The 25,992-nt window shown below is 43.2% G+C and overlaps 1 protein-coding gene across 4 annotated transcripts in view; it reads left to right on the forward strand.

Annotated features, from left to right (window-relative positions):
* GSK3B (glycogen synthase kinase 3 beta) overlaps positions 1–25,992 on the forward strand; it is a 226,812-nt gene that overhangs the window by 150,639 nt on the left and 50,181 nt on the right. For all 4 annotated transcript variants that reach the window (XM_075905473.1, XM_075905448.1, XM_075905459.1 and 1 more), the window contains exons 5-7: positions 929–1,059; positions 2,227–2,333; positions 9,213–9,310. In XM_075905473.1, the coding sequence (XP_075761588.1) occupies positions 929–1,059; positions 2,227–2,333; positions 9,213–9,310 (336 nt within the window). The remainder of the gene's footprint in view (positions 1–928; positions 1,060–2,226; positions 2,334–9,212; positions 9,311–25,992) is intronic.

A 25,992-nucleotide genomic window follows, 5' to 3' on the forward strand; every position in this document is an offset into this window, starting at 1 on the left:
AGCCACCCCTGCCTACCCCTTACCTGAAAGAAGCAGCAGCACGGGAAGTTGGGGCAGGTGGCAACATCCGAGGGGGAGGGGAGGAGAGGGGAGGTTGGCTTGGCTTTTAAGCTGGCTTTCCCAAGTACCAGTTCCTGCCTGCCCCTGCTACCTCTGTAGGAGGCAGAATGGGGGGGTGGCAGGTGGGTCCACAGAGCCAGCACTCTCAGAGAGCTAGCTTGAAAGCTGGCTCCCTGCGAGTATTAGCTCCTACCTGCCCCCCTCACCCTTCCCGCCGCTGCCTCCTGCCATGGGGCTGGCAGATCCAGTGCTCGTGGGGAGCTGGCATTTAAGCCAGTTCCTCGTGGCATCTCCCCCCTCCTCCCACTTGCTGCCACTGATACAGAGGCATGCGTTGGGTGGGTGGGTTGTATGTGTATTGATGAAGGTGTACCACTGCAGCAACCTCAGAGGTTCCATTTAAGAGTTTGTCACAATGCCTCTTCACAAAACATAGACAGGACTTTGAAATCTAACATGGATTTATTTTTATTTGTTGTGTTTTTTTCTCTGTTGGCCATCATTATTTGTAGAATTGCTTGTGAATGCTGGATTACTGTTACTAAATTTTCTTTGTGAATAATATTTTTTGTCTTTGAATGGTCAAGGAATACTTTCATAACAAATTACACTGACTTTAACAAAGAAGCTTTGAGGTTGTGTGGAAGGGAAGAAAAGTGTAGTTCAACTGTTAGGCCTGACCTGTCTTGCCAATATTTCTTAAAATTTTATTTGACTAGCTATTTTTCTGGTGAATTGTAGAATTCATTCTTGTTTCCTATATAGGTTTTTTTACTATGCTAATCTCTCTCCCGCTCTTCCCCCCCCCCCCCTCACCCCCAACACCCGTTACTAAGAAATTTTACATTATACATTTTTTGTGTTCCAGTTGTACATGTATCAGCTGTTCCGGAGTTTAGCCTATATCCATTCCTTTGGAATCTGCCATCGGGATATAAAACCACAGAACCTCTTGCTGGACCCAGATACAGCTGTCCTAAAACTCTGTGACTTTGGAAGGTAAGTGTGTTACCTTCTGGTCTGTTTGGTCTGGTATACATTTAACACTTATGTAGGTTGGAACTTCTTGTTCAGCACCCTTGGGACCTGACCAGTCCTGAACAAGAGAGTTTGCCAGACTGGGAGGGTGGGTCAGGCTTCTGTGCTTTCCCATGGGGCCGCCATCCTCCCAGCCAGACTCCCCTCCTGGTCACTGGCCCTGGTCACAGAGGTCGACTCCCCCTGGTCTGTTGGCCCAGTTCCATTCCCAGTTTTTCAGCCTTGCTCCCAGGCTACCTTGTTGGCTGCCAGCACATTGGACTGGCTCTCTGCCCCCACCCTGCTGGCTCTGACCTTCCAAACTGGTTCTGCTCCAGGTCACTGGCAACTTTTGTCACTGGAGTTTTCTGGTCCAGTGGCTCTCTGGTCCAGCAACATCTGTGGTCCTGTTGGATCACCAATGTGGCTGGACCAGTGAGTCCCAGACCAAAGAGGATGAACTTGTATTAGTATAGCTAAATTACTCATGGATATAATTTTTCATCAGACACAGTTATGCCAGTATAAGCTCAGATGTAGAGACACGTGTGCTAGTATAAAAGTGCTAGTATAAACGTGTAACTCCGATCTCTTGGGTATTATGGATGCATCTGACCAAGTGGTTTTTACCCATGGAAGCTTGTGCCCAAATAAATGTTAGTTTTTAAAGTGCCACAGGAGACTGACAGCTACCCCTCTGAGACTTTTACGTTAGCATATGCTGTGTCTACACTAGGAAAGCGTGCCAGCATATCTGTAAAACTAATGTTTTTCTTGGGTACACAAGCCCTTTGTATTTCAAAGCCTGGTTTAAAATTAATCTATTTGAAGAGAACCATTGCCTAATTCAACACAGAGACTTTATATTCCAAGATTTACAAGTCTTGTCTAATGGCACATTTTTTTATTGGTATCCGTACAACAGAGTTTTCATTACACACTTAAAGCTTTAAACCTCTTTTCATGGGCAATATCACTGGTAGAAGTCAGGAATCCACTTCCTTTTTCTGAGTCCCTTACCCCAAAATACCTTTTAACTGTAGGAGATCAAATTAACTTTGAGAGTATGTATGTATGAGATGTCACCAGAATAGCTGTTGCTAATCTAGCTTTACCTCTGAATGAGTTCTCTGTTTTGCTTCTGTCTAGTGCAAAGCAACTGGTTCGTGGAGAGCCTAATGTCTCTTACATCTGCTCTCGGTACTACAGGGCACCAGAGTTGATCTTTGGAGCCACCGATTATACCTCCAGTATAGGTATGCATATCTTTTTGTGTATTGCACTCTCTGTATTGACTGTACTATTTTTATAGCTTTTTTGTGGACAAAATAGATTTATTAAATGTTTGAGTCCCCTCAGGTGCTCAAATGTTACTCTTGAAGGGAGGACTTGGCTGTAAGTGGTCAAGGATAGTTGTTAAAAGAAATTCATGTCCATTCATTTTTCTGAAGCTGTGATTTTTCTAGCTTCTAGACTTTAGTGTGGGTTGATAGGTGATTCATGTTTTGTTAAAAGTCAAACTTCAAACCATTTTCTCCCAGCTGTCCAACAGTTTCAGTAGAGCAGTTTTCTCTCTTAAAGTGATTGAATTTTATTAAGTATTTGAATAAGAATGAAAATGGACTTGGGTGTTGGTTTTAAAGCTCCCGGCAAGGATCTGTGTACTTTATCAGAGCATAAAAATATCTCAATGGTTTAAATCAAATATGAAAATGAACAATATAATCTGTATAATAATCCGAGGTATTTGATATTCAACTTTTTGTTATGCTGTCCCCACACCTCAAGTTTTCAAAGTGTCAAAGATTATTTTATTGTATAGTGTGACATACCCAGACCAGTTGGATTCAGTAGCTTGATGGAATGTAAATATACAGGTTATCGGACGAATAGTTTTCTGTTCCCTGTCACAAGGGTAGGGACTTCTGTAGAGCAATTAAGCCAGGAGGGGAGACTGGAGCTAAGGAGGGTTTCATCCCAAATGCATTGACTGGCCTATGATAAAGATGGCTCAGTAAGCTGTGACGCTTGCCTCTAGTGAAGGGTGAGAGGCTATGTTGAAGGCCACGGAGACTGAGGCAAACACTAACTGCCGAGAAGCAAAGGACCTTCCCCTCCATCCCCCCTGGCAAAGTCAGAGCTCTGTCACAGTAGGTAACTAAAAACTTTATCAAGAAAGCTGGCACTTTTGTCACCCAGAGAGAGAAAACTTGGGGCTTCTGATACCTGTGCAGGCATAGGAGGCAGAAATTTCTGCTAAAATGAACAGCAGTGAAATAGCTAACAATGTTGGTAGCTTTGGTTTCTAAATCCCAGAATACACAGAGACTGGCATCAGAATTCAGATCTCTAGCTTCCTGATCTGAGACTTACCATGTCTATTCCATGGCATTGGGTGTGTTATGTTGCTATATGTAAGGGCCATGTTGACCTTTTTAAAATGTAGCTCAATACCTAGTTTAGGCAAGGTAAACACTTTTTAAATGTTAGTGGGTCTTGATCGAGCCTGGGAAGAATCTAGGATTGTCTGTAACCAATTAAAATACTTTAAAAGTGTGAAGACCCATCATACGCAAGGTGCTTAGCGATATTTAAAAACTAATTAAACAGGTTAGCTAATGTAATTTTAAAAAAATCTTTCCTTGGTAAGCCACAGATAGTACTCATAGCTTTTGCTTAGAAGTGTGATCTAGTGGAAATGCAAGCACTTAGTTTCTGCACATACTCTTGTTATTTTCTTTACAAATTAACGATGCACCTGTATGTGACCTAGCCACATATATCATACAGGACTCCTGAGCAAACATCAAGAGTAGAAGAGTTCTGGAAAAACTAATATTCTGTGTTCATGCAAATGTTCTGTTTAATGAAAAAAAATTGTAGATGCCATTAAGAAAGATTGTTACAGTGAAAATCAAAAGGCACTTCACATTTAAAAGTCTTTCTACTTGACAGTACTTTTTCAGAACTCTAACCTTTTCTGAAGCCTTTAGTTCAGACCTGGGCAAAATACGGCCCACCAAGCCACTGCAGCTCCCCCCTACCGGAACCTTCAGGCACGTAACTACTGCGGTTTTAAACATAGTCCCTGCAACTCTCTGCTGTGCAGGGACGGGGAGGCTTCATGTGATCTCCCTGCCCCCGCTCCAATCCTCAGCTCCTATTGGCCAGAAACAACTGGCCAATAAGAACTGACCTCAGCCAATCTCTCAGCTCCTATTGGCTAGAAACAGCCATCCAATTGGAGCTGAGAGATTGGCCTGAGTGACAGGGGCAATGCAAGCTTCTTCCCTAACACTGAATTGAGAGCCATGTGGAGGGAAGAGGTTGCATTTTCCAGCGGGCTGGGGCTGCAGCAGACAGGGAGCCCAGTCTGGCTCGGGGGTACTGCAGCCTGCTGGCCAAGGGACACCTAGATAAACTCCTCCCAGTCAGTGCCTGCCACATTAGGTGTGTGTGTGTTTACCATATGCATTAGTATAAGTATACGGTGTTTACCATATGCATTAGCATACTCCCCTCACCTTCAGTTCTTTCTTGCTTCCAGTAACAGAGCTAGAATGTTCTGCTACCTTGTGCTAGCGTGACGGTTCTTAGTTTTTAGTAGTTTAGTCATAGTTGGAGTTCGTAGTTGCTCCTGAATGGGACTTTTCCTTGGGACAGGTCATGCATTGGTCCATGGGCTTCAATCTATGTTCTTGCTTTAGGCGTCCCATGCCCATCAGTGATCTTCATACCAGCTGTGAGAAAAACACAACTGTCCTATTTGTAAATCATGAGGAGGAGAGGGACTTTGGTCTCGGGGCTTTCCTGATGGAGTTGGCATTAACTCCCTAAAATCTGACTTGGCCCTGAGTACCACAGCATTGATGTCGTTCGGGCACTCTACACCATCTTGCACCTGGCACTAAGCTCTTTCCATGGTTCCCTCCAGGCAGGCTGAAAAACTTGAGGGGAAGATCTCCCACCTCCGGGAAGGGAAGGGAAGGGCTGGAAGAGAGGTACAACCCACACTGGCAGGACTTGACAAATGGCAGCGAAATCTACTCTCTAGCCCCGCACTGCGCATGTGCAAGACCTGCATTGCGCATGTGCGCGCTGCCAGTAAATGGTGTGACCGGCTGAAATCTTCCTCACCACGGGCAAGAAGAAACAGTGATTTGTCGGCCCTACACATTGGGCATCTCAGCTACTCCTTTGGGAAGAAGAGCACCAGCTTAAGTAGAGTGATCTAGTCTGCCCTCATACAGGACTGTTACATGGAGGGCCTTTACCATATAGAGGTCCCTTTGAGGCCTGAGGCCCTGCAAGCAGCCCAGGATATCCTAGCATTACCGGTGCTACCCACACAGGTTTTAGAAGTTCCTCAGTCTAAGGAAAACCTGCTGTGTGTTCTATGTGCAAGTCCCCATTGATCCAGCACAGTTTTCCATCTAGGAGAACATCCCACCCACTCAGAGCCAACATGCCTCGGAAAAGGGGAGGCTGGTCCATAGGAGCCCACTGGGCTTCAGGGTTCCATCAGCCTGAGTTGGAGTACAGTTTGCCAGTGCCATGGCATAGACCTGGGAAGCACGCACCCAATGGCAGGAAGAGCAGTGCTGATCCTTTATCTCACCTCGTCACAGATCATGAGACCGCTCCATAGATTACAAGTGCCATTCAGTCTCCTGTGGGCAACAGTCACCACGGTGGGTTTTCCACACAGCGGATTCCTAAGGACACTGATCGTATCTGGATGGCTCTGATAGTATGAGGTGTAAATTGCCCATTTATAATTGCTGATCCAGATTAGAAAGGCAAAGGCACAAAACAAGCTCAGTCTAGCTAGAGACAACAGAGTAACAAGAAGACATTCTATAAATATATTAGAAGACCAAGGACAGGGTAGACCCATTGCTCAGTGAAGAGGGAGAAACAATAACAGGAAACTTAGAAATGGTAGAAGTGCTCAGTGACTATTTTTGGTTTTCACCAAGAAGTTTGATTGTGACGGGATGCCTTACATAGTGAATGCTATTGGAGATGGGGTAGGTTTACAAGTTTAAAATAAAAAGACAAGTTAAAATTACTTAGAAAAGTGAGATGTCTCCAAGGCCTGATGGAATGCATCCTAGAATACTCAAGGAGGTGATAGAGGAGGTATCTGAGCCTTTAGCTGTCATCTTTGAAAAGTCAAGGAAACCAGGAGAGATTCCAGAAGACTGGAAGAGGGCAAATATAGTGCCCATCTATAAAAAGGGAAATAAGAACAAACCAGGAAACTACAGACCAGTGAGTTTAAACTTCTGTGCCAGGGAAGATAATGGAGCAAGTAAATAAGGAATTCATCTGGAAACAACTGGAATATAATAGGGGGATAGGTAACAGCCAGCTTGGATTTATAAAGAACAAATCTTGTCAAACCAATCTGATTGCTTTCTTTTGAGAGGATATCAAGTCTTGTGAATAAGGGGAAGTGGTGGATGTGATGTACCTAGACTTTAGTAAGGCATGCTAGAAAGGCATAACACGTGGAGTTCTGCAGGGGTCTGTTTTGTGACTGGTTCTGTTCAGTATCTTCAACGATTCAGATGATGGCATAGAGAGTACTCTTATTAAGTTTGCAGATGATACCAAGCTGGGAGGGGTTGCAAGTGTTTTGGAGGATAGGGTCAAAGTTCAAAATGATCTAGAGAAACGGTTTGAGGTAAATAGGATGAAGTTTAATAAGGACAAATGCGAAGTATGCCACCTAGGAAGGAACAATCAGTTTCACACATACAGAATGAGAAAGGACTATCTAGGAAGGAGTACTGGAGAAAGGGATTTAGGGGTCATAGTGGACCACGTGCTAAAAATGATTCAACACTGCTGCACTTACAAAAAAACAAAAAGCAACATGATTCTAGGATGCATTAACAAGAGTGTTCTGAGCAAGACACGAGAAGTCATTCTTCCTCTCTACTCTGTGTTGATTAGGCCTCAGTTGGAGTAGTGTGTCCAGTTCTGGGCAGCACATTTCAAGAAAGATGTGGAGAAATTGGGGACGGTCTAGAGAAGAGCAACAAAAATGATTGAAGGGCTAGAAAATATGACCTATAAGGAAAGACTGAATGAACTAGGCTTGTTTTGTTTAGAAAAAAGAACACTGAGAGGGCCATGATAGCAATTTTCAAGTATCTAAAAGGGTGTTACAAGGAAGAGGGAGAAAAATTTTGTTCTCCTTGGCCTCTGAGGATAGGACAAGAGGCAATGGGCTTAAATTGCAGCAAAGGAGGTTTAGGCTAGACATTAGGTATAACACCCTAACTGTCAGGGTCAATAAACAGTGGAATAAATTGCCTAGGGAGGTTGTGGAATCTCCATCATTGGAGATATTTAAGAGCAGGTTAGATAGATGTCTATCAGGGATGATCTAGTAAGTAACCTCTCCTTTGGCTATTATGGTGTCAAGTAAGGTTGTTTGTAAGTAAATAAAAAGTACAGCAGCGTTTAGCCCTATGGAATACATCTACTACAAGCGATCATAATTTTGTATATGCAGAATGAAGCTAAGGTGTAGTTGCACAATTTGGTATATGACTGCACATAAATGGGTGAGTACTCATTGACAGTTGACATTGAATTCATTAAACCAGGGGTTCTCAAACTTTGTGATACCATGACCCCCCCCCCTAAGTTGCTTGCGAATCCCGGGGGGATTAGGACCCACAGTTTGAGAAACGCGGCATTAAGCCATTTTCTGCTACATAATTACTTTAGTTTCCAGGGCTTCATTCTTTGGATTGGGGAGGGATCAGATTTCTTCTAGTCCTGCTGTTTAGGATTAGGAGGAGTGAAAAAAACTAAATTTATATATCTTTCAGTTGAGCTGTAAATGTTCCTGATCACTTGTCCTTGGCCATTGAAGACCATGTGGCATTGTTTTCAGAAAGGTTAGAATGTTATGGCTGTATTTCATCTGTAATTTCATTACGTCTACCTATGTCCCACAAATGTTGCATATCAAATTTTTATTTGCTTTGATAGAAACTGTTGTGAGACTTCAGTGTGTGCTTCTAAACTGCTGTAGCCTTCTTCCCCAGAAGCAATTGTTTTTCAGGAGTGAGTGTGTGATACATACAGTATGGGTAAAATCTTACAAATGTAACTAAGGAAGATCCTATGTCAGTTAAGCACTTTTGAAAATATTACTTGTGGAATAAAAAAAGTGTAAAATACTGTGACACCAAATACATTTTTAAGCTCTGTACTTTGTGTTTAATCTCTTCTGCATATACTGTTAGAAATTTAAAATAGAAATTTTGCCTTAAGTCTTTTCTTGAATATGTTCTCTTACTCATTAATTTCCCTACTGTTTTTCTACTTGAACTTAAAATTGTTGTGGCTTTTTGTATATATTCTTTGTGCAAGAGCATGAATGTTGATATGCTTTTGGAAACTGAGTTTGAATGGTAAACTCAGGCTATAGAGGAGACACAAGCAGAAATCATATTGTCTTGCTGTCTAAGTGTTATGATTACATTAACTATTTTAGAGGGACAGGTGGATATTGTAAGAGGACTCTCTTAGAATTTAGATTCCCCAACAGATTTTTTCAGATAATGTTTGTAAATTACCCTGAAATTAGAAAGTTCTCATACCTTTCAGAATTCCAATATAGCCATTTCCAAGTGGGAGAAATTTGGAGCTTAAATTGTGCCAGTGCAGTGTGTCTGTCCTTCAACAACCTAAATTATCCGATTTAATGCTAGCGCTATTTACAGCTCTGATTCATGTATGACACAACCATGAGTCTGTACTCCCCGCTTTAAAAAAAAAAATCACCTGTTCCTTGATTAAGAAAGTCTTTACACACTCAGTATGTATAACATGACTCAAACAGGATGTGAGTAATCATTAATCTTTCAGTTAATACACCCAAATGGATGAGGGTGTGTGTATGTTAATGTACAGATAGATGAACTTCTTTATACATTTTAATCTCAGATTCTACCAGAGATTCTCAATGTCCTTATTTGTTTTTTAGATAGTCTGAATATTTTAGACTAATTGATCTTGTACAGAATCAAACAGAGTAATATATTAAATGGGTTAAATTTGATGTGATATGTATATAACATCTTTCACTGAAACATCCTTTTTCTCTTAAGATGTGTGGTCAGCAGGCTGTGTATTGGCTGAACTGTTACTTGGACAACCAATCTTTCCAGGCGACAGTGGTGTGGATCAGCTGGTGGAAATAATCAAGGTATGGGATCCAGAGTTCTCTTGGGTCACCACATCACTACTTGAACATAGATATATTGTGCACACACAAACTAAGTTAAAAGGACATTAAGATTTCAAAGTAAATCACTTGAAAGTTTGAATTAAGGTTCTAGTTCCTCCTCTGATCTCTCTCCTCTCCCCTCCTTTGGCTTCTAGGCTCTTCATTCAGTCTCTCTCCTCTTATCCTGTCCTTGACTCCTTATCCCAGTCTACTTTGTCTAGCCCAGCCCAGATCAGCTGAGACAGCAGCTATAGGGGAAGTTCTTCACCCCTAGAGCTCTTGTGACCATGGCATTTGGTCAGCTGTGCCATAGGTGGGAGCTGGGACAGGATGTATCATGGTCATTCAGCATATGGGGTGATATATGGGCAGTCCAGTCAGCACTTGTAGCTGTGACGAGCTGTAGCATGCTCAGATGGGATTCAATCTTTAGAGATTTTTAGCTGCTAAAATCAGTTTCTACTGAGCATGTGCAATCTGCAGTTTTTCAGCAGCTTGTAACGTGGTGAGATTTAGGTTGATTTCCATGGTGACATCAAAAGTATCTCCTCCAAAGCGTAAGGGCCCTGGGGTATTTCAAGGAAAATATCTCAATTTTTTTTAACATGAGCAAGCAATGGTCCAGTGGTTAAGGTGTTGGACTTGAAATCCAATAGGGCTTCCCCACACAAGTTCAGATCCTGCTTACAATGAGGCCTGAGTTAAAGGTGATCCAATAGCATAACTGGTTAGTGTACAATACTTATAGAGCAGTATGGTGTTCTGGTATTCTATGACTGGTGCAGAATCCAGACACACCACAGAAATCGGATGTTTGTCCTGCTGTGAGGGCAGGGGACTGGACTCAATGACATCTCAAGGTCCCTTCAAGTTCTGGTGTTCTAAATTATAAACAACTTAAAGCAGGATCTTCAGCGAGAAGTGTCTTGACAAACTTAATAAAAATATAGATAGGAACAGATTTGCCTGCTGCCCTGTAGCACCTTAGGCTGTGATCATGTCTCATCTCACAAGCTAAACAGGTTCAGCCTGGGTCACTATTTCCAAAGAAATGTCAAAGGAAAACTTGGGAGGCTATGAGAAGAAGTGTTGGTGATTCCTTAAATGATACCTGCCTTTTACGTCTGTGTGGCGTAGTGCTTCATTCTTGGAGATGTAAAGTTTATAGTTGCAAATATTTGTGACCATTAAAGGTACAAAGCATTGCTTTAAAAAGCTGAGATGTTTTCTGTGATATCCATGTTTGGCTAGTTCCCTACATTTCCCCCTTGAATTTCATTAATATAGTGGCATTTTCCACCTTTCCTTAAACTGTTATGAATAGTTAGCATGGTCTGCTCTGTAATCCACTTAATTTATCAATGGAATGATGAAGTGATTGTATATCAGTATATAATTTATTTGGAATTAAAGCTATTATGTAAATACAAGATCATGTATTGTACATCAGGGTGCAATAGTCCAAAAACTCTCATCTAGCTCTCTTAGAAATGTGAAGGAAGTGTGACAATTTTAATAAAACAGTTCCATCTAGAGTTAATGAGTGTGCTTTGCCCTGCCTTGACTTAGTTATGAGGAAGTGGAAATATCTCTCCATATATATATATATATATATATATATATATATATATATATATATATATATATATTTCCTGCCAGACAACAGCATGACATCATCAGGGTCACCTGCTCTCACTCCCCAGCTACCAGGACTGGGCAGCCAGACCTGAACTGTGGCACAGCCATTCTGGGCAGCCTCAGCTGACAATCCAGCTCCTGTCAGGCCAGAGTAGTCTGTGCCAACCATGCTTGTGCCCCAGCAGGGCTGCGCTTGCCCGCACTACCTCAACGTACTTCTATGTGCTCCCTCAGCCACCCCACTCCACCTATCCAACGAGCTGCCCCCACAGCAGGGAGCCCGTGCTTGCACTCTAGCCTCATGGCCCCCTGCAAGATTGAAGTGCCAGGGATGGCTTTTGAGAGGGGTGGGGAGGGAAGCCCTGAGCCTCCCCACCAGATCTGGTTTAGCAGAGCCTTTTCCCACTACTCTGGAATCCGGCCAATGGGAGCAGTGGGAGGCAGTGCCTGGGATACCAGCGGCATGGAAGCAAGTAAGTGACCCCACACTTGTTTTGTTTGTGTGATTTGAAATTGCAAGTCACAACAATTAGGCCCTTAAACTCAGAGAATTCAGTAAGAATATAGGCTGTGCCCCATCCCTCCACCCCCTCTGCACTGCTCCCCTCTGCTGTTCTGTCTTATTAAAAGGCACTTTTTATTTTTTTATAACTTTGTGTAATATATGTTTTGAGCTTTTTGTCTTTTTATAATTTTCACATTTTCAGAAAATTATGGAGGGAGGTCTAATAATTTTTTGACAGACAAAGTTGAGATGCAAAGAGTTCAAGCTTTAAAGCTGTTAAAACACAGAGACACAAGGTGGCTGAGGTCATATCTCTTTTTTATTTTGGAACAGCTTTGGTTGGTGAGAGGTTATCCCTTTTGAGCTTCGCAGACCTGGAGAAGAGCTTTGAGGTGTTCCAATGGTAGTCTCTCTCTCCAACCATATTTGGTCCAATTGAAGATATTACTTCACTCACCTTGTGGCTCTCACCCAGGCACCAACACGACTACAACAAAACAGCAAAAACTACTATATCACCTCTCTCTCTGTCTCTGGATTTCCCTATCTGTAAATAATTTAATTATTACTGACGGAAATATTTCAGGATTTCTGTGTACTGTGAAATCAGCTAATTTCTAAGTTATTTACAAACAAACAACCTAGATTTCAGGTAGCTAATTATCCTATGGAATCACACTGCCTTCCCCAGCCCCACCACAATCTGAATTGGCTTCCCTGGTGAGTCAGGAGGAGCCAGAAGGCTGCAGGAGTTCCATGCACAAGATGCAGCCCCCATATGACAGCAGGGAGCTCCCCACGAGCTGCAGGCCAGGCATAAAGGGCAAGTGCTGCTGCAGCAAGGGAGCTGCCAAGGCTTCTGCAAAGCAGCTCAAACTGTGGAATAAGAACCCACTGAAGAGCGAGAGACCTACCCAGGTGTTTTTACCCACTCTTTCATTTTACGATCTGATGACCTTCAAAAACAGCAGCCGCCTTCTGTGTGTCATATCTAGGGGGAAATATTTAATCTAAAATAATCCATTCCCCATGTAGTTCTTAATGGAAGGGCTTGGCAAAAGAGGACTGTGACAACTGTCTTTGCAAGGGGGAGAGAATAGCCCTGCACTCGGGAGCAAGGGACTGAGCGGCTTCCAAGGGAAATGGAAAGGACACCATGCTCCAGAGTAGGAGGGGAGAAGGGGCACCAAAATGCAAGTTTGCCCAGGGCACCATTTTGTCTAAGGTGGGCCCTGGAGCAGTTGACTAGTCAATTAACCACTAAACCTAGGCTTATCGGTTAATCTAGTTTGATTTTTAGGTGAGTTGGTGCATAGAAATTAAGATGTTCTAAGGTCTCTTGCCACTATAGAAACTGTTTGAATAAAGGCATGTGAAATAAATGCCTTGTAATCAAGGCCTTAAGACCAGCTGAGTCTGAAACATATGGCAGAATTTGAGCCCGGAAGACTGAAATGAGTATGATGTGCTGACAATACAGAAAGAGTTGTTGCTGAACAGATAACATAGCTAACAGAGAACTGGAGAAGTTACTACTAATATGGTGCTATTTGAAGGATTGTAGGGAAGGGCAGGAGATGAGATGGGGAAAGAAGATTTAGTTTCAGTTGGAGCGAGAAGAAAATGGTGAAATTAAGTGTAGAATTCACAAAAGTAGTGGGGGGAACAAGTGAGAGAAGTACCCACAGTTTCAGCCAGATATGTAGATTCCCTAATTACTTTACAGGGGAGGAGTCATCCATTTGTTTATGCTTTTGAGGAAAATGTGTGAGCACTATATTTAAAAGAAAGCATTTGCTTCACCTCTCATCATTACTGTAACTAATGTTCATACTAGAAAATCCGCACTTATATTAAAAATATACATACATTCAACTAAAACTGAAGAGAGATGAACACTCATGGATCAGGTATAAGCCAACCACTAAAGAGAAGTTTTCCTCTGGTTTAATTTTTCCATCATGGTCCATTATAGGATTTTTTGGTATCCTTTTCTGAAGCATTTCTTAATGGCTCCAGCATCATGAACAAGGTATTTGATTGGGTGTGCTACCAGTCTAATTCATCATGGTAATTCCCTTGCAAAGAACAGAAGGGATCAGTCTAACACAGTGATCTCCAACCTTTTTAAGCATGGGATCGCTTTTTAAATTTAAGCACAATCCAAGATCTACCTCAAACCCAAATACCCTTGCCCTGCCTCCTTTGTGCCCCTTCTCTGAGGCCTCACCCCCTGCTCGCTCCATCCTCCCTCCTTCCCTCCCCCATCTTTCCTCACTTTCACCAGGAGGGGCAGCAGGTTGGGGTGCAGGCTTTGGTCTTGGATTAAGGGATCTGGAGTGAGGGGCTCTGAGCTGAGCGTGCAGCAGGAAGTTGGGATGCCAGAGGGGGTTCTAGGTGCAGGCTCTGGGAGGGTGTTTGGATGCAGGGGTGCTCGGGGATAGGGCAGGGACTTGAGCTGCAGGAGGGGGGTCATGACTGGGGTAGGGCTGCAGGATGTGGGCTCTGACTAGGCACTACTTACCTCAGGTGGCTCCTGGATTGTGGTTTAGTGGGGCTAAGGCCGGCTCACCCCTGCCCTGGCCCTGCACTGCTCCCAAAGGCAGCCAGCAAACTCCCTCCCAAGTCCTGTTGTGCCCCTCATTCTGTTCTGTAGAGATAGAATACAGAGTGGAAGGGGGCACCTTGACATCAGCAACCCCTCCTCTCCTTCCCCTGCTCTTCACAGCAAGCAGGAGACTCCCATGGGTGGTGTGAGACAGCTCAAAGGCAAAGGCAGGAGATGTGCGGCGGTAAGGGGGAAGGGCAGCTGAAGTGCCAGCACTTGATAGCCTCTTGGCCAAACCAGTCAGGATCACCTGTCAGAGGCTCCAAGATCTATCAGTAGATCCCGATCTACTGGTTGGTGATCACTGGTCTAACTGGTTCCTGAGTTGGCAAGCTAGTATGAGCCCCACGGATGCTCGAAGGTCTGCAGGTGAGGATTGTGTAAACCAGGGGTAAAGAACATTTGGTACGGGGGCCACTGATCCACAGAAAAATCAGTCGGGGGCCGCACAAGTGAGAAACCAAAAAGCCCCCTGACTGAGATGGAGAAAAGCACTCCCCACATTCCTCTTGTACACAAGAACCTACGGGGGGCCCAGGCTTGTAGATTGTGTGCTCCAGCCATATAGTGTGGCAGCAGTGGGGCTGGAGCGCCAGCATTGGCTCCCTAATGCTGGTGGGGAGCCCTGAACCTCGGGGATCAGATCCAGACAAGGGGGCCTGAGGTTCCCCACTCCTGGTGTAAAGCTTAAGGGGCAGCATGCAAAGTGTACCTGAACCAGATCATCTTCAGATAATCACCTCTAGAAGCAAATGGATATTTTAGGCAGCATATATGCTTGTGGCCCAACCCAGAAAAACCAGTAATAGTGGATTCTGAGACTAGTGCCCATACCTCTCTGTTGTATGCACGTGAGAGAGATAAGTTTTACTGTTTTCGTAGGCAGTCAAAATGCAGTGTGTGCTGGCAGTTTGGCAGGCCAAATCTACCCAATTGAGCCTCAACCATGTTCCCTGTTTGTCCTGCCCCCAGATGCTGCTCAGGGCAACTCTCGGACCACTGGGAGCCCAGGAGGATGAGGCTTCACATGCTGCTTCCATCCCCAGCACAATCTCGCAGCTCATATTGGCCATTTTCTGAACAATGGGAGCTGCCTGTTTTCAGGACAGGCAGTGTGCAAACTACCTCTCCCCCTCCAGATTGCAGCTTTCAGAGCCACACATGGCCCCTGCTGGCTGCTTGGAGTGGCCTGCAGGCACATGGAAGGCAGGGAGTCTGGCTAAGGAAGCTGCTGGGCTGCTAGCCAGGAGCTGCTGATATAAATGCCTCCTGGCCAAAGCCTGCATCTGCCATCCTAGCCTCTTCCTCTCCCAACCCTGCTCCTCTTGTACATCTACCCTTTCCCAGACCCTGCACCCTAATCCCTGCTCTACTCCTCCTCCTCTTCTCTCCCCCTTTCCCTCCCCAACCGATGCTCCAGGGCAGAACGTCTGATCCTGCACTCCCTCCTGAATCCCTCCCCTGGGCCGGAAAACTCTTCTGCATCCATACTCCCTCTTGGATCCTGCACCTCCTTCTGTACTCCAGGTCACTACCTCCTTCATCCAAACTCCCCCCTGATCCCACACCATCTCCTGCACCCCCTAGTCCTTTACCCCCAGCTCCCTTATGAACCCAACCTCCATTCTAGACCCCACACCATCTCTATTAATATCATGGAAGGGTGTGGCCCTCGACCACTTACTAAATTCTTGGAGTGCGCTCCCCTGCCATAGACAGGTTGGGAGACTGAGACAAATAGTTAAACTGAATCAGTGACAGAACTGACTCCAGCTTCACTCTGATCGCAAGACCGTATTCCCTCTGTTGTTTGATATTTGTAACTTTAGTCCAAAAACAGCTTTTTTCCAGACTTCATTCAGAAGGCACATGTAGTGTGAAAAACACAAAATTTTCAAAGCAATACATCCCTGCCAGTGCTGGATGTTGATATCCAGAAATAGATAACGAGGCGTTAGCAGCATCTTCAGTCCCTGTCTAAGAAATCGTCACTGCTAGAGGAGGAAATGGCATTCGCACCTAAGTGCCTTCTGAGCTGTGTTCAGCAACCTGTTAAGTGCTGCGCAGGCACTTAGGGCTGCAGTGCGGACAAATTCCTTCCCCCAGCCCTGGACCTGCTGTGGTGGGGGAGAGACACCCCTGCCCCGGCCTGGACCTGCTGTGGCAGAGGTACCTATGTCCCAGCCCTGGAACATTCCACCAAGCCCCTACCCCACTTCTTCCATGCCTCCTCTCCCCATCCCCAGAGCATCTTTCACTGTGAGCTTCCTGAATGCCTCAAATCAACCATTTGAGGTGGGCAGGGGAGGAGTTGGTCAGCGAGGTCACCAGTGCATGAGAGGCACTGGGGGAAGAGGAGCAGCGAGGGAGCTCCAGAGCACCTTAGTAGTCAGCACCTCTACCCAGTATTCCATGGTGGGGAGAGGGAACCCTCTGTCTCCAGAGCAGCCTGATCCCCAAGAGCCTACGTCCCCATCCTGCACCTCAGCCATGAGCCTCCTCCCAAACTCCAAAACCCTTGGCCCACCCCTGTCACACGAACTTTGTGCATCAGTATGAAGATGAAGGGCACACATGGCCTCTATATTGGTGCACATCATACAATACATTCTGCATATGGGTGGGAAAAATTGGAGGGAACATTGGTACTAGTAGTTGATGACTGTAAGACTTCCAGAGACTTCTGTCCCAAATTGTTGAGATCTGGACATTAAAACTACAGTAATCCGCATTTCCACATAGCTATCCTCTGAGCCCATTGGAAAGTAATCTCACAAGCTATTTGGTTCAAATGAGCCCTGCAAGTCTGTCCATGATCTCTTTCTTGATCAATGAGGGTTTATTTGAACCAGCAAAGGGCCTGTGGCAAACTCTGACTTCGCTTTCCTCCACAGCTAAATTTGTGGAAGAGGTACTGAGTGCCTATAAAAGAAGCCAAGATCCACAAAAGGCATCTCAAAGGAAAAACTAAGAAACTAGACATCTTTAGGCACAGGGCATGTTCTTTTACCTCCGTGCGGCTCTGCATTATGAATTTTACTAGACCCTATTTGCAACATAGAACTTTGCTACGTGGGATGATAGTCATCCCTTTCATATCCAAAATTCTACAGGAAAATAGGAAAAAACATCATAGGAGGGTCAAATTCTGGAAGTAACCATAGACACATAAAATAATTGTTTGGTCAGCGGACAGTGACCACTGCTTTCTTCAGGAGCAGCTTTTATGGCTGCTAGCATCAAGAATCCAGAAAGAGGTACAAAGCACCATTGTGGATTTGCACTTTGGTAGGGATGGAGTTCTTCAGCAGCTGAGCCCATGAAGTGCATCATTCACTGAAAGTTTCACTGTCCATTTTAAGTTCCTTGGGGATCTATACACCCTCTCTTTACCAAAATTATGCGATTACCAAACTCAATAGAAAGTCTGAATGCCTGTTAAGGAAAAGAAAAATCAATTCTAGAAGATATGCCTTTCATTGTGGTCCTCAGTCCTTCACCCTGCACTGTCACAGTGGCAGCAGCTTTGGCAGATATTTCAGGAGCCTCCTTCCCCTTTCCACTAGCTTGGTTTGCTGTCAGACATGTGGATGTTTGGACATCTTCATTCATAGCTACTCTGCATGTTCAAGACTGGTTCATGTCTCTTGTCTTGCAGGATCCATATTTCCACATGGCTTTACTACAAATCTGGGGTACTTCCACTGGGCTGGGAGAATAGCTAAGTCATTACCAATATTGGCACTGCCATTTAAATGGAACCAGAAATAGAGATGAGTGAATAGTTGATTTTGGGGATGGGTTCTATTGCCAAAGCAAAAACATTTTTTTCATTTAGATCCAGAACTGAAAGTTCTGGTTATGGCCAAAGCAAAACATTTTAAAAACAATGTTCATGTCAAAATGAAATGTTTTGAATATCAAATACTGTAGATACATTTTCTAAATGAAACATTGAATCAAACAACTTTTCACTTAAGAAGAGTTTGTTTTGATTTTTTTTTTAAAATCAACTGTTTCAGTATTCCCAAAATATGTTTGGGAGGCTTGGTTTGATTTTGGGAAGGGGGAGGGGAATTTTATTTTGCCAAAAGTATTTACAGAGGAAAGGAAGTTACTCCACTCGAACCAAGAGTCTTCACAGAATGGCTAGCAGTGGTAATGGCACACCTTTGAGAACAGAGCATCCACATCTTCTGTTACATGTAAGATAGACTGTTCGAAGCAGGTATCAGCAAGCGGCAGCAGTGAACCTAAATATACACAGGCTTTGTTTTCTTGTCTTTAGCTATGAAAATATCACCTCATATACCACCTGAGAAGATAGGAGCTATGGTAAACGGGAGAGAGATAGCACAAGCGAGAGAGAGAGAGAGAGCACAAAGCTGTCGGGGCAATTTCTTGTCACTGCTGTCACCGCTGTGCCAGGAAAAAAAACAAACTTGGCTTGTGGTATTAGATGATATATTGATATGCATGCATATGATACTGTTTGCCAGACCTCACCTGTGGCCCCTAAGATTTTGACCTAGATGAGTCCATTACACTCTGTCATCAGATGCACAGCAAACTCTTGGTGTGGAAAGCAGTAGCACCACACCATAGATAAACTTATCCAGGAACCTATCCCTGCAACAAACCCTGTTGCTAACTCTACATATTTATGCAAGTAACATCTCAGGGCCCAACTATATAAGCCACTCCATCAGTGGCTCATTCACCTGCACATCCACTAATGCCATCATGTGCTAGCAATGCCCCTCTGCCATGTATATTGGCCAAACCAGACAGTTTCTGTGCCAAAGGAAAAATAGACACAAATCAGACCTCCGAAGTGGTAACATACATAAACCCGTAGGAGAACACTTTAATTTCCCTGGACATTCAGTAACGTATTTAAAATTAGCCATCCTTCTACCAAAAAAATCTTCCAAACCAGATTACAAAGAAACTGCAAAACTACAATTTATTTGCAAGTTCAATACAATTCGATTAGGACTGATTAAGGATTTAGATTGGTTATCTCCCTGCAAAGGCAATTTCCCCTCTCCTGGTATTCACACCACCTCATCCTCTGCTGTGCTTGACCATATCCACCCTGACTGAATTGGCCTCATTGGTCCTACACTTGATACATAACTTCCTTCTTTTTTTATATCTAGATCTAGATATATCTCCATCCCTGCTTCTGTAACTTGTAACTTCCACTCCAATTCATCTGATACAGTGGTTTTTAATCATTAAAGCTTGTGCCCTAAAACATTTGTTAGTTTCTAAGGTGCCACAGGACTCCTTGTTGGTTTTGTAGACGCAAACTAACATGGCTACCTCTCTGAGACTAGTAGCTTTTTGAGTTGTTTCGCTCAGTGTGGTTCCCACTATCTACCTTACATCCATCCTTGCTTTTGGAGTCCTTGGCTACTATGGCAAGTGAACTGAATGAGTTTTGTGGCCTCTCTGCCATTTATGTTCTCACCTAGGTGTAAAAGTAGCTCCAGGACATATTAAGGATATAAAATTTAGATTAATCAACTAATCGAATAGTTGATGTAATTTGCATCAATTATTCCATTAGTTGATAAGGGCACCTCTGCCTTTGAAATGTAGCATGAGCCCTGCCAGCTTTTGCTACATTTCAAAGGTAGAAGCGCCACGGAAAGCATGGCCAGCAGGGACTCAAGCAATCCCCCGATGGCCCTGCGCTCCCAGCTTTTAAAATGTACAAGAGCCCAAGAATGGCTCTTGTACATTTCAAAAGGAAAATGCTGCCAGGAATGTGGGGCCAGCAGGGGACTTTCAGTCCCCTGCTGGCCTCACACCACCTGTGGTGCTTTGCTTTTGAAATGTACAAGAGCCCTTCCCACGAGCTTGTACATTTCAAAAGTAGGGAGCGCAGGGCCAATGGGGGAGCTGTTTGTCAGCTTCTACCCAGGCTCCGCATGGCACTTGGTCTTGCTGTATTTCAAAGTTGGAATCGCCACTGGTTTCCTGCTGTGTCCCTGCCCCTTCTCCCCATGGATATGGTACTGGGGGCAACCGGCTTTTAAGCTGGCTCCCCCCAGCACTGGATCCTGCTTCCCTCCTCTTGCTGCCTGTCTCTGATAGAAGTTGACTATGCAATAAGCACTAGTTGACTATGCAATAAGCATTTGATTAACGGATAATCGACTAGTTGCTTACATCCCTAGGGCATGTGCTGTGCTGATGGACACAACTGTTCAAAACAAACTAATATGTATTGACTGAGATGTGTGTACATCTACTGGTGGATCCATATTGACTGCAACATCTCAAAGTTTCATGGTTACTATAGGACAAATAACACTTCTGTCTTCCTGTGAGAATCATTGTGTGTAAAACAAAAACAATTTTGTTTTTAAAGGAGCAATTCATCCTCTCAGGAAAGTATGTTGCTGCAGTTCTCACATCACCAATAAGAAATCTTCCAAAGAAAAGCTGATCCTCATCTCCAGAAAAATATTATAGTGATTATGACCTAATCAATTCACCCCAAATGCAGACAGGCAGTATGTTGGGCAAAGCGGTTTTTCCCATTCTAGCATTACCAAAAATCCATTCTAAATGGCACAGTGCAGACTGAAAAAAAAAGTATGAAAAGAGCTTCTCTATAGTTTGTCCATGTACAGTGAGACTAAGCCAGCAAACTTTCTTCTGTTCCCAGCCTGGATAATGACTCCTGACACTTAACAGCAGGATTATGCCTATTTTAGAAAAAGTAATCATAACTGTCCCCTCTTTTCCAATACCTCTCGGACTAGAATAGGAAGAATAAATTTTGTCTGGTGTCCATGAAGGAAAAAACATGAAAGCTGTAAAGTGTCAGGAATCTAACAGTGTGTAATTTTTATAGTCTGAGACACTTTTACAGAGCTGAGTGCTAAAAATGGTTTGCAAATATAATATGTGGCTTGAACTCAAATATCAAGGTACTATTTTGGGCTCAGTTTTTGAAAAGATGAATATACATCAATTCATTTATAGTAAGTGGCAAAGAAAAGCTGCTTCTACCAAAGAAGAGATTGTGGGGGCAGAATATTTTGTCATGCAGGATTGCATCCAAAAGGAGTGAAAGTATGCTGTGGAGATGGGCTGCCTGTGCTACAGAACACCTGCTAGCATCTGACATGGCTTAAAGTTAATCCTCTCTTTCCGTTCATAGAGGAAGTGTTTTGGCATTTCTTTCTTGCCATTGTGCAACCCTCTCTCTCAAAAAGTTCAGTTCTTCCTCTGTAGTTTCCTCATGTTCAGTAATTGCTGGCAACATAAAAAGACGAACAATTGTCTGCACATCAACCATAGTGATGGAGTGTCTTATTAGAGCAAGTTTGCATTTGTTTCTATTAACAAAAGAAATTCATGTTTCTGGTTGGCTTTTTTTTCATGAATTCTGTGGGACGGTGTCCAAGTTGTAGGTTGAGAGTCCTCCAGCCTAAAATCTTTTAATAAGTACTTGACACATCTGTGGCACTTTTCTTCTGTAGTTGTTTATAAACCACTAATTAATTGATTATGCCTTTCAACAAACTGGTATGAGAGTATTAGGCTTTTTTTTTTCTTGTGAATATTTGTTAGTATAAATGCTTTATGACCATGTGCACTTCTAGGGCAAATTTACACCACCCATTTATGTTGATATAATTACGTCACTCGGGAGTTTGAAAAAACAACTCCACTGAGCGACACAAGTTATAGTCACTTAAGTGATACCCACACCAGTGCTATGTCTGCAGGAAATACTCCCCCATATGTAGTGCTCCCATACAAATCACTTGCACCTATTATAGAGGAGGAATAATTATACCAACAGAAAAGAACCCCCTTTCTTGTTGGCATAGAACAGGGGTGGCGCTAGCCCAGTATCCTGTCTTAACAGTGGCCAGTGCCAGAGAGGCACCCCATGAGCAATGAGAGTAGGTAATCAAGTGATTCATCTCCTGTCACCCATTCTGAGCTTCTGACTGACAAAGGCTAGAGATCCTACCCATCCTGGCTAATAGCCACTGAGGGATCTAACCTCCATGAATTTATGTAGGATTTTTTTTTTAGTGCTGTTAAAGTCCTCGTCTTCCCAGCATCCTCAGGCAAGGAGTTCCACAGGTTGTGCATTGAGTGAAGAAAAACTTACTTTTGTTTGATTTAAACCTGCAGCCTATTAATTTCATGTGGTGACCCCTAGTTCTTGTGCTATGGGAACATGTAAATAACTCTTCTTTATTGACTATTTCCACACCAGTCATGATTGTATAGGCCTCTATTGTATCCCCCCTTAGTCTCCTCTTTTCTACGATGGAAAGTCCCAGTCTTTTTAATCTTTCCTTATATGACAGCTGTTCCATACCCCTAGGCATTTTTGTTCCCTTTTCTGAACTTTTTTTAAATACCAAGATATCTTTTTTGAGTTGTGTGCAGATATATTGCCTCAGTAATCAAGATGTGGGAGTGCCATGGATTTCTATAGAGGCAATAAGATATTCTCTGTCTTATTCTCCATTTTTTTAAATGATTTCTAACCTTGTTTATTTTTCTGACTGCCACTGTACATTGAGTGGATGTTTTCGGAGAACTATGCATACTGAATCCAAGATCTCTCTCTTGAGTGATAAACCGCTAACTTTGTCCTGTCGTTAGTTGGGCTTATGTTTTCCAATATGCATTACTTTGAATTTTTCTTCCTTAAAATTCATCTGCCATTTTGTTGCCCTGTCACCTAGTTTTGTGAGCGCCTTTTGAAGCTCTTCACTTTAGACCAGTGTTTCCCAATTGGTGCTCTGTGGAACCCCAGAGTTCCACAAAGCAAGAGTAAGGGTTCCGCGAGAATGTGGCATTGCCCTGCCCCCTCTTAAAGAGACAGAGTATTTTGCAGGGTTTTTTTGCTCGACCAATTCTGTTTTTTTTTTTTTTTTTTTTTTTTGCTTGCCAAATTTTACTGTGGGAACCCCAGGGGTTCCTTGAAATTATTTTAAGCTGAAAAGGGTTCCGTGGCCAAATAGAATCAGGAAACACTGCTTTAGACTTAACACTTTTTGCTTTGGTCTTAACTGTCTCGTGCAGTTTAGTATCATCTGCAAATTTTGCCACTTCATTGTTTACCCCTTTCTCCAGATCATTTATGAATGTTGAATAGAATAGGTCCCAGTACAGATCCCTGTGGGGCGCCACTAGTTTCTTCTCCCCATTATGAAAACTGACCATTTATTCCTATGCTGTGTTTCCTATCTTTTAACCAGTTTCTGGAAATCGAAATATACTATATCCACTGGATCCCTCTTGTCCACATGCTTGCTGACCCCCTCAAAGAATTCTAGTAGATTAGTGAGGCATGATTTCCCTTTACAAAAACCATGTTGACTTTCTCCCCCAACAGATGATGTTAATCTATGGCTACGTCTAGACTACATGGCTCTGTTGACGGAGCCATGAAAAATAGTTTACTCAGCATAGTCAAAGAAGCGGGGATTTAAATAATCCCTGCTTCATTAAAATAAAAATGGCCACCGCGCTGTGCTGACGATCAGCTGATCCGGCACAGCGCAGCAGTCTAGACACAGTGTGGTCGACAAGGGAAGCCTTTGTCGACTGCTCCGGTAAACCTCGTTTCACCGGAGCTGTCGACAGGCTCATTTACCGGAGCGGTCGACAAAGGCTTCCCTTGTCGACTGCACCGCGTCTAGACTGCTGCACTGTGCCAGATCAGCTGATCGTCAGCACAGCGCGATGGCCATTTTTATTTTAATGAAGTGGGGATTATTTAAATCCCTGCTTCTTTGACTGTGCCGAGTAAACTATTTTACATGGCTCTGTCGACGGAGCCATGTAATCTAGACATACCCTTTGTGTCTGACAATTGTTCTTTACTATAGTTTCAAACAATTTGCCAAGTACTGAAATTAGACTTACTGGCCTGCAAATGCTAGGATCACCTCTAGAGCCCTTTTTAAAAATTGAGGTCATATTAGCTGTCCTCCAGTCTTTTGGTGGTGTCGATGATTTAAAGGAGAGAGGTTATAAATCACAGTTAGTGGTTCCACAATTTCACATTTGAGTTTTCAGAACTCTTGGGTGTATGCCATCTGATCCTAGTGACTTATTACTGTTCAGTTCACCAGTTTGTTCCAAAACCTCCTCTGAGAACTCAGTCTGGGACAGTTCCTCAGTTTTGTCACTTAAAATCTCCCTCACATCCTTAGCAGTGAAAACTGAAGCAAAGAATTCATTTCAATTCTCCACAAATGACCTTATTGTCCTTGAGTGCTCCTTTAACATCTCTATTGTCGAGTGGTTGTTTAGCAATATACTTTAAAAATTTCTGTTTTTTTGAGTTTCTGGCTAGCTGTTACTCAGATTCCTTTTTGGCCTTCCTGATTATATTTTTACACTTTATTTGACTGACTTTATCCTCCTATTTTCCTCACTAGAATTTAACTTCCTCTTTTTAAACAATGCTTTTTTAGCTGTTTCTGGTTTTTTTACTTGTTTAAGTCATGGTGGCACTGTGTTTTTTAATTTGGGGGTATACATTTAAGTTGAGCCTATCTTATGGTAATGTTAAGTTTCCATACAGTTTGCAGGGATTTTACTTTGGCACTGTACCTTTTAATTTCTGTTTTAATCTCCTGTGTTTTGTGTAGTTCCGCTTTCTAAAATTACATGAGACAATGTTGGGTTCCTGAGGTGTTTTCCCCACCACTGGGATGTTAAATTTCATTATATTATGGTCACTATTACTAAGTGGTCCAGCTATATTCATCTATTGGACCAGATCCATTTAGGACTAAATCTAGAATTGCCTCTCCTCTTATGGGTTCCAGAACCAGCTGCCCCAAGAGCAATGACTTAAGACACTCATCAAGAAACTTTCTCTGCTTCCCGTCCTGAATGGATGTGTACCCAGTCAACATGGGGTAGTTGAAATCCCCCATTATTATTGACTTTATTTTTATAGCCTCTCTGATCTCTCTTAGCATTTCACAGTTAATATCACTATCCTGGTCAGGTGGTCAGTAATATATCCCTACTGCTATATTCATATTTATTAGAACATGGAATTACTATCCATAAAGGTTCTATGTAACTATTTGGTTAATTTACGATTTTTACTTAATTTGATTCTATGCTCCCCACTCCCCCCCACAGCTAGTGCCACTCCTCCACCAGCATGACCTGTTTTGTCCTAATATATTTTGTACCTTGGTATTACTGTGTCCTATTGATTATCCTAATTCCATTAAGTTTCACAGATGCCTATTATATCAATATCTTCATTCAGTAAGAGGCACTCTAGTTAAGCCATCTCATTAGTTAGACTTCCAGTGTTTGTATATAGAGTGAGTGAGGAGTCCTGGGTTCCACAAACCCCCCTGAGGTATTTCCATGCGTAAGTTACTTTTCCTTCATGAGTCCTGTAATAATGGCCTGGTTTGGATCCTTCTGTGGATCAGTTGTCAAGAGGGAAGTCTTCTGTAAAGATGACTAGGGATGTTAAAAAGTGGTTAATTTACTTGAGTAGTTGATAAAATATTTATTGACTACTCAACTAATTGATAAGGAAAGGCAGCCCAGTTAAGTGCCAGCTCTCACTGGGTCCACAGCCAAACTCTGCTGTGGTGGTGCAATTTAAAAGGCAGTAGGAGCTGGGCGGGCAGGTAGCCCGGCTTGTGCTGGATCCAGGACCAAACTCAACTGCAGCTCTGCATTTAAAAGGCAGCGGAAGCCAGGCTGCCTGCCTGCCTGGCTCCTACTACATTTTAAATACAGAGCTGCAGCGAGGATAGGTCCCCCACTGCAGCTCTGCATTTAAATATGAATAGTTAATAGCATTAGCCAATAAGCTTTTGCTTATCGGTTATTCAACGACACCCTTACATCCCTAACTCTGACGTCTGATCTGTC

Source organism: Pelodiscus sinensis, chromosome 1, assembly GCF_049634645.1.
Source record: "Pelodiscus sinensis isolate JC-2024 chromosome 1, ASM4963464v1, whole genome shotgun sequence".
Classification (NCBI taxonomy): Eukaryota; Metazoa; Chordata; order Testudines; family Trionychidae; genus Pelodiscus; species Pelodiscus sinensis.